Below are 10,133 nucleotides of genomic sequence, written 5' to 3' on the forward strand. Positions count from 1 at the left end.
AGTTAGAATTTTAAAATTTTGCAAGAAGAACTTTAACATCCATGTAAATATTTTGGGTAATAAATTGATGGACTACCAATGGGAGCGTTGCACCTCCCATATGAATAAAATTTAAAAAAAAAAATCGTTTATCTGGGAACTAATAAAGCTAGTTTCTTCAAATTTTACACAAAAGACTTTTATATCCATCTGAAAATTTTGGAAAAAACATTTAATTAGGGTGAATGGAACCCCCATATTAACAAAATAGAAAAAATCGAATGTCTATTATAGCAAAAATCCTCAAATTTTACACGAAAACTTTGAAATCAATATGAACATTTGGTATAGTGTTTTTTAAATTGGAAAATTAAAATTCTTTACGTGATTTATATACTTTGTTTTGAAAAATAACAGAAAAGAATGTTATATTCGGCTATGTTGAATCTTATATACCCAGCATCAAACCTCGTTTGACTCAAATGAAACTTACTTATGTCGAATTCCATCTACATATATACTCAAATTTTTAGGCCATAGGGGGTAGGATCAATTATGGGTCGATCCTCATAAAATTTGGTAGACAGAATTTGGTTCGATTTAATTTATTTGTGCTTTCAACAGACAGACGGACGGACAGACATTCTAGATCGTCTTAGAATTTAATGACGACACAGAATATACATATATACTTTTGTGTGTCTATGACCAATATTTCGATGTGTTACAAACGGAATGACAAAATCAATATACCCCTTATCTTTTTTGATGATGGGTATAAAATTATTGATTTCCCTTTTATTTATTTGAATAAATAAAAATTGCTGAGTGAGTATTATTAAAAAAATCATAAATAATTTTTTATTGAAATAAATAGAAAAAAAAACAAGAAGAAAAGTTTATTAAAGAAATCGATTAAAAAAAGTCTGGGAAATATTTTGGTACAATCAAAATATTTCTATCACGATTCTTTCATACTGTTTTTTAGCAAACATTTTATAGATAGTAATTATTTTCTGTCTCTGATTTTAAGTAAATATACACTATAAATACACATATTAATGTTCAACATTATACGCGAATGCATTATAATGAAAAAAATACGTTCACAAATATCCCAATAAACGCAAAACTTTTAAATTAATAATTTTTTATTTAAATCACACTAATATGTATGTAATGCACCGTAACATTAATTGTACATTCATTCATACATTAGTAGGGTAGACATTTTTATAGAGAGAAAAACTTAAGTGATGGCATCTCAGAGAGTTCGTCGTAAGAATTTCAATTTTTAAATAGAGTTTGACATATGTACGTATGTATAAACACATACACACAATGATCAACTGAGCTAACACTCTTACCTTTAATCAGTTAGTTTGCTCCGTTGATGTCAAATTCAGTCCCTCAGCGCTGCTGGCATTTATAATAAATAAATACTTCACTTTTAAAAGAGTTCATTTATTTTTTGTTGGGCACTACACCTTCTTCGGTTAAAATACACATACATAAATATATGTGTATAAAAATTTTACGTGTTTTATTATTTAACAAAAACATTAATTAAGACTTTAGATTTGTAACCCCCATTTTGATAAATGCTTAATAAAGTTATTTATCGTTTATTGCAGGAATTGTGAACAGAAATATGAATATGGGGGTAGTAGGTAAGTCTTAAATTATTTATTTTCTACGTTCCGTTATGAATCAGGTGATTGGTAAGACGATTCGACAAGAAACGTAAAATCGAGCCTTTAATAACATAAATGTACTCAATTTTTACTATAAAAAATAAATGATACATTTGAGACTCTGAGTTTTCAATTTAAGAGAGTACAGTTAAAATCGTTTATTAAACACTTGTTGTTTCAGTAAATTGTTGAATTTGTTGGTTGATAGGTGTTTCTATTTATGAAGTTTGCGGAAGGTTAAAAAACGAAACTGAATTAATTACTAAATTCGAAAGCATGAAGTAAGTTGTAAAAGTGAAATTATGAAAATAACTAAACTTAAGATATTTCCGTGTATAATGGAATAATTATTGTATAATTATTATCATAAAAGCAAAATAGTCATTATAAACGTGTTTACTTGACCACAAAAATTAATTGTTAAAACATAGCAAGTTAAGTAAGTAGTTTCGATAATTTCTCTAACTAATTTCTCTTACTTAGTAAGTCTATTTCGTTTCAGTTTTAAGTCACTTTATTATAACAAAAAAGTTTGTAAAAATGGTAAAATTTCCAGTTTTGCCAAAGCAATAGGAAAACGCGACTTTATAATACATTTTCCTTATTTCTCTTACTTCAAGAATAATTTTAAAATGGTTTTTATTCACTAATCTCTTACTTTTAATTATTATCAGAGCAAGGATTTTTATGCACTAAAAAATTAAAAATATACGCTTACAATATGGAAAAATATGCTCTAAAAATGTGAAAAATATGCACCAAAAAATATTTCCTTGGGAAGGTACATATTAATAGATATTCAGGTCTTAAGTTTTTGACAACATATATACAGGTTTTTAAGGACTTCTTTATGTACTATAATACCACTTTTACGGAACCACGGTCTCGAGAATGACAAATATAAAGGCTAAGAAACAACTTTAAAAAGTACATTTTTAATTTCTGAAAGTGGAAAGCTTGATAGCAATTCTAATAAAATTTGGTGATTGAATGTATTTTTGTGTAAGTTATATTTCTTCAGAATTTTATAGTTTGGTAATGTTTATGGACATGAGAGAGATGTAGGAACAAACTTTCATCAAGTTATCTTTTTATATGGGCACACAGATGGATAGACTCAGAAATTGATACTGAACCGATAGTTTGCGACTAATATTTTTGACGTTACAATTAGCAGCACAAACTCAAAATATCTTCCGCACTATTGTGGTTTTAAAAATTAAATAAAACTATGTAAAATTGTATTTTATAGATCCTAGTATTTTGTTATTAAATCAAATTTGTTGATATTTATTTAAAAAAAAATTCTAAATATGTAAATACCAAATTTGTTGTTACAATATAATAAATACAGAGAAAACAAAACAATTTGTCTTAGAAAAATTAAAAAATGCAAATTATGCTATAAAAATGTTGGAAATAAGCAATTTAAAGCAAAATATGCAATTTATGCATTTATAAGAAAATATGCAAAAATATGCGACCACAAATCGATGCCATATTATAGCTAATTCTTTGATTCGAAATGAAAACTAGTTAAAAGTTATTTTAAGTCACTGACTGTAAACATGCATTATATATTAAACATATTCTTTATAGGTATATTAAATTTTTAATAAAATTATTACAAAAATTACACAATGTTTTGCACATACATATATCGTCGAATTTAGTTCTATTGAACATTTCATAGATCAGATATATCAGAGTAATATGTCAACACTAAGGTTGGTAATCAGCTGTTTCTAAAACATATAATATAACATGTTATTTTTCGTTTATTCCTGTTATTAGGCGTTTTGACAAACGCCTTAAGAATTGAAAACTACAGATTTTTCTACAGCCATTTATTTCTTAAAACCATTTTATGATAATTTTTTCACTAATTTCAACTTATTTTTTTTTAAGACCTCATGGTACCGAGTATTACTTAACTAGATTTTTATACCCGGCGATGCCCGGGGTTTTAAGTGATTTCATAACATTATACATACTTAAATATTCATTCATTCTTTCAAAATTCTTAACGTCCCCTTATGAAGAAATTACTTACAATTTTTTTGTGAACAATATTTAATGGAATATATGTTAGTTATATTTAAGTAAAGAAAATAATTGGTGTTTATGGACAAAAGTACTAAATTTAACCGCTCTTAAAATTTAAAATTTTTGTGTCTTTAGGATATACAGAAATACAGAACTCCCTTTTTTATCCATTTTAGCACCATTAGGGTGGGCTTTTAGAATATGCATATTTCCCATACTATAAAAAGGCGTAGTTTCTTTACATCAGAAAAATTGGTCTCAAAACCCAAAAGTAGTTTTTCTCCTTTTTGTTCTAGTTTTTGTGCCTTCTTGGTAAGGGTTAGGGTAAATTTGTTTGCATAACCAAAGTAGTTTTTGAACATTAAAATGACTTTCCAGGAGATTCCCAAATTTTATTGGGTCTGGACGACATCAGCAATCGATTTTAATTATTATATATGTAAATTAAATTTAATCGAGTCATTTTTATCCTTGTAATTAGGAACAAGATGTAAAAATTTCCTGTCGTTTTGGTTTTACAAAACTCATATCTTCAAGGAAGTTTCCCTATACAAATTTAAATATAACTTTAAGATAGAATTGTTAAAGCGGTGATACATGATTTTTAGATCTTACAAAGATGGCTGAAAAATTAAATGGTTCTCAAAATTTGATAGATTTTAAATTTTTATCAAAAATAGATTTTTGATAAAAATTTTTTAGGAATAAAATTTGGCAAGTGACTGTAACATGAAATATTGATCAATCTTAATATGGTATTAATATCAACTTTTAAAGACATTTTATATGATATGTATGTAAAAATGTTTAAAACATCAAAAGGAAGGCCATATCTTCAATCCAGCTCACTAAATATTGACGACAGGACAAATATTTGAGTAATTCTATCTTAGAATGATCTAAATTTTGATATTCAGCAGAAACATCAGCAACTTGTATTTTGGAATCAATATAATGTACCTATGTACATGCATATGTACTTATTATGTAACTCGAACGAATAACGAAAAATTACAGTAATCAACTTGTTTTAAATAAAACAAATCCTACAGAATCTTTTTCACGTAAAAATCCCAGAAATAACCCAAAATTATTTAATTTAATTTTTTAGAATTATAATAAATAAAAAAACAACATTATGGATTACAATAGCGGCGATTATAGTAGTAGCACTGACATTAGGACTCGTATTTGGTCTTAAAGGAAAAAATAAATCTCAAATTGTGGGTGCAGTAGTATCGAACGGTAAAGGATGTGCCGAAATTGGAAGGTAAATGTATTACACATGTTATGTCTTCAGATTGGTTGTGCTAATAAGTAACTTTATCTAAAGTCAAATGTTAATTGATGGTGGCTCCGCTGTCGATGCAGCTATAGCTACACTGGTATGTGAAGGAGTTATATTGCCTCATAGTATGGGCATTGGCGGTGGATTTGTGGCTACAATTTATACCAAAAAAGTTGGCAGAATAGAAACATTAATCGCGCGAGAGTCTGCCCCTGCTGCTGCTCATAAAAATATGTTTGTGGGCCAAACTTCAATTACGGGTAAGTGCGCGCGTCAACTATTTATGATTTTTTTACATATAAAAAAAATAAATAAGATTAAACTAATTCAGATAAGGATTTTGCGACGGTAATCAACAAATATATTTTAATTTGACAAATTATATACAATAATGATTAGATTAACCAACATATTCATAATTAATTGAATATAGTTGCTGATCCCAGTAAAAACTAACTTTGAAAAGTTTTAAGTTGAAATGCTAATAAAACCTGTATTTACTACTTATTCATTAAGCAATATCCACAATGATAGAGTACTCCAGCAAATTGTATTTCTGTTTCTTTTTATCAACAATGTTTTAAATTTGACTGTCTCGTTTTAATTCACTACAGAGTGCCATTGTGAACGTAGCTTTAACATTTTAAATAATTCTTTTAACATGATTATAAACAGGGCAAGGATTTTTATGCACTTAAAAATTTAAAATATGCGCTTATAATAGGCACTATAAAATGGGGAAATATGCAAATTGTTCGATCCTAATAAAATTTGGTGAAAGAGTGTACCTTTGTATAACTAATATTTATTTTATCGGGAAGTAATGTTTTTTTAATATATTATGAACGTTTAAGACATTTTCTGAAGGATATTTTGTATGGTAGTTGTAGATATCAATTTCAAAAAAATTCATGTATACATATACAGAATTTTTTAATAAAAAAGTATGATAGACGAAAATAAACGATCGATATCTTTATGTTTTGGAAATGCCTTGTAAAATTTCGATTGCGCTCATATCAGTCAATAATACATTCTAGAGTTCGGTCAGCTACCGAAATTCAAAAATGTAATAAGTTTAAATTAAAATCTGATGAAACAAATATGTTCAAAATACCATCAAACGTGAAAATTTTAGTTCTTGAGTTATGTACTTTTTTTTTGGTTTGTCTAAATAAATATTTATTAATAGGCTCCCATTATGATGTTACATTTTTTGAAATAAATCTTTTTTTACATCACTAGAAAAAAATGTACCAAAAGTGGCGTAGAAATGGAATAGAAATTTTTACTTTATTCAATTTGGGTAAATAATTTGTAACTTTTTTAAAATGTACTTTTTGAAAAATTCAAAGTCAATTTTAATTTAAAGAGCTTTTCTCAGATATACAACATTTAAAAATGCCACGGCCATATTAAGGAAATATTAAATCCGAATATTTCATATAAGTTAGAGCCCTCAAATTCTGTCGGAGCGACTTTAGTGTCAATATAATTATTTAGGACAAAACGTGGGCGGATTACTATTAGGGAACGTGGCACATGCATACAAAAATTTGTTAATCTTGGAAACTATTAAAGTTAGAATCTTAAAAATTTGCACGAGAAGTAAATTGACGGATTCGCATGAGGGGAGCGGCACCTTCCATATTAATTAAATACAAAAATTCGTTTATCTGGGAAACTAATTAAACTAAATTTTTCGAATTTTGCACCAAGAACTTCAATATTTATCTGAACATGAAAAAATCGTATATCTGAGAAACTATTAGAACTAAAATCAGCAAATTTTAATTGAAGAACTTTGACGTTCATGAGAATATTTAGAAGGTAATGCGCGGACTATCAAAGGGTGTGGCTTTGGGCCTCCCATATGAATTAAATACAAAATTTTGTTTATCTGGGAAACTTATAGAACATGATTCTTCAAATTTTGCAAGAAGAACTTTAGTATATATCTGAACATTTTGGAGAAGAAAGTGCGGACTGTGAGTTCCCATATGAATTAATCAGAAAAATTAGCATATCTGAGAAACTAGAGCTAGAATCTTCAAATTCTACATAAAGAACTTTGACATTTATATGAAAATTTAGAGAATAACGGTCGGACTTTCAAAGGGGTCCTGGCACTTCCTATTAAAATCTTCAAAAATATTAAGTGGGCTTTTTCTTTATTTTGCTTTTAGGGTAGCGAAACACCCTAAATAAACAGGAAAAAATTTATGTTTTCTTTTAGTACAATTGCTTTCTTCTTTTTTATAAAAAGATTAATCTTGTACTCGAAAACATAAAAGGGGATTGACATCAGATTAAATTTATTTTCAGATTAACTAATCTTCGATAAAATTGAAATAAAATCCAATCTAAATTAAATTTTGAAAAATAGAAAAAACCGTTACCCTATACAAATTAGAGATGACACTCATTTATTCGTAATTCGTACGTAATTCAAACTGAATTGTGTAATTCGCTTGGCGAATTATGTCATTCAGTACCTCAATTTCGAATTATTGCACCGTATGAACGGGGTATAATATCACCATGAAATTCTGCATAAATAACTTTAAAGTAGACTTAAATTCCTCCATCATGATAGGCACATATTTACCCTTACCCCAGTTAAAATCAATTTTTTTATTAATTGCATTAATAAATATTTCCATACTACTACTAATCGGCGTTAAACTAAAAGTATACTTCCTTCACAGGTGCCAGAGCGGGGGCTGTTCCTGGAGAGTTACTTGGTTATTGGGAATTACACCAAAGATACGGCCGTTTACCGTGGAAAGTTCTGTTTCAACCCAGTATAAAACTTTGCAAGGAAGGCCATTGGGTGTCAAAGTATTTAGCTGCAGCTCTACTTTCAAAAGAAGCCGCTATTCGAAATGAACCCACAATGGCCGAAATATTTGTAAAAAAAGATGGCTCGTTGTATAAAGAAGGAGATTACATGAAACGTCCGGCTCTAGGTAATACTTTAGAAAAAATTGCTAATAATGGAGTTGGAGAAATGTATGACGGTGGGGAGATTGGCAAAATGTTTGCTGAAGACATACAAGAGATGGGTGGCATAATAACAGAACAAGACTTAAAAACCTATAAGTAAGTATTGTGGATCAAGGTTACCGTCATATATACATAAACACATACATACATACATACATACATACATACATACATACATACATACATACATACATACATACATACATACATACATAAATATATACATACATAAATACATACATACATACATACATACATACATACATACATACATACATACATACATACATACATACATACATACATACATACATAAATAAATACATACATACATACATACATACATACATACATACATACATACATACATTGTTCGAAACCTAAGTAACTTTTTTTGGCGTTGTATACAAAGTGCTAAATTTTCTATTTTAATTGACCCCACAGAAAATTTTCAGAGTACTCGGAATTGTAACCAATGTTGTGTGCTTTACTTTGTGTTACTTATAATTTGATTTACTTGTATATAAAATCTGGATATGAAGTTTACATTTTTAATAATTTTTTTTGCATTACATCTTAATATACTTGTGATTAACATTGTATATGAGAACAGAAAATTAAAATATAAAAAAATCAAGTGTGCTGTAATTTAATCAACAAAAAATTTTCCATTTATCGAAAAATATTTTTGGATGAACATTTTTTCAATTTTTAGATGAATTTTAAGCAAAATTTGTTGCTTAAAATTAGGATCATGATCTAGTTAAGATTGGAATGGCCTTATACTTATAAATGAATTTGTAGATACATGTATTTGGGTAGCATTAAAAAAAACATACATATTTAGAAACTTCTTAATATACATGTATTTTAAATAGAAAGTTGTTGTAAATACTTTTTGATATACTTGTGTTCCAGCTAGGAAGGTGATGTAGAAACATTTTAAGAAAACATTACAGCTGACCAATAGCTTAATATCCGATTGGGATTCATTACGAAGTACACTAGTAACTACTATATTCCATAAAGGTGTTTTGAAGTCAAAAGGACCAAAGATTTTCATAAGAAGATCAAAAAGTTGCTTAAGTTTCAAACAGCTATTTATGGAGTTAATTCAGTTATTATTTTCATGTAACTCACATCGAAATGGAATTAAAGTTTTATTGTTCTTATTATAATGTAAACACATAATATTATTATTATCAATTATATTATTTTGAATAAATCAATTAAAATAGAAAATATAGCACTTGGTATGTAACGCCGATGTCAGGCCTTATTAGGTTTCGAACAATACTGTAAATACATATATATATAATACATACATACATACATACATACATACATACATACATACATACATACATACATACATACATATATACATACATACATACACACATACATACATACATACATACATACATACATACATACATACATACATACATACATACATACATAATAAAATAAAATTTTTATATTTTTGGCACTAGTAGAATTTCTGTATGTCGTGCCTTAAAAAGTCGCTATCGTCTTTAAATGCGAAAATATATATTTGTTAGTTATAAATCCTTTCAGCGAACATCGTAAGAATGATTTGGATTGTCTCTTTAAATTCTGTAGGGTCAAGGAAAACAATCGCAATCTCTCTAGGAAAATCAATCCAAACCCTGATCAAATACACTTTTTTGCGTAAAAATTATAACTCCTTTTTCATTATTTTTATGCTAAAACATCTTCTAATAAATCATAGAATATTTCAAATATAATTTTAGGTGAAAGAAACATGTCCGATGTACCAGAAATTCCCAACCAAAATTAAATTGTATTGTAACGGTCTTTTGGTTCAATTCGCACCATAAACTCTTGTAACGACCTAAATTATAGAAGTTTAGCTTATTTTCATTTGAAAATATTAACTCTTTGAAGTTATTCTTATCCGATGTCAGGCCGTATTAAAAAGGATGTTTTATCTCTCTATAACTCTTAATAAATTTTGGATAACAAGCAGTTTTTGAAACAGTACTGACTAAATCAAGCAGGAAGCAACAATGGTAGATCTTTTTACACCTAGCAGAATTTAAGCCATTCTTCAAAATGTTTCCATCATTTTATGT

General features: G+C 27.8%; 1 protein-coding gene across 1 annotated transcript in view; it reads left to right on the top strand.

Moving 5' to 3' along the window:
- Positions 1-1,779: 1,779 nt before the first annotated feature.
- Positions 1,780-10,133, top strand: part of LOC111678912 (scoloptoxin SSD14) — a 10,182-nt gene continuing 1,828 nt past the window's right edge. The window contains exons 1-4 of the mRNA XM_023440364.2: positions 1,780-1,954; positions 4,831-4,989; positions 5,053-5,267; positions 7,716-8,109. Coding sequence (XP_023296132.2) covers positions 1,950-1,954; positions 4,831-4,989; positions 5,053-5,267; positions 7,716-8,109 — 773 coding nt within the window. The 5' untranslated portion in view covers positions 1,780-1,949. The remainder of the gene's footprint in view (positions 1,955-4,830; positions 4,990-5,052; positions 5,268-7,715; positions 8,110-10,133) is intronic.

This window comes from Lucilia cuprina, chromosome 3, assembly GCF_022045245.1.
Source record: "Lucilia cuprina isolate Lc7/37 chromosome 3, ASM2204524v1, whole genome shotgun sequence".
Classification (NCBI taxonomy): domain Eukaryota; kingdom Metazoa; phylum Arthropoda; class Insecta; order Diptera; family Calliphoridae; genus Lucilia; species Lucilia cuprina.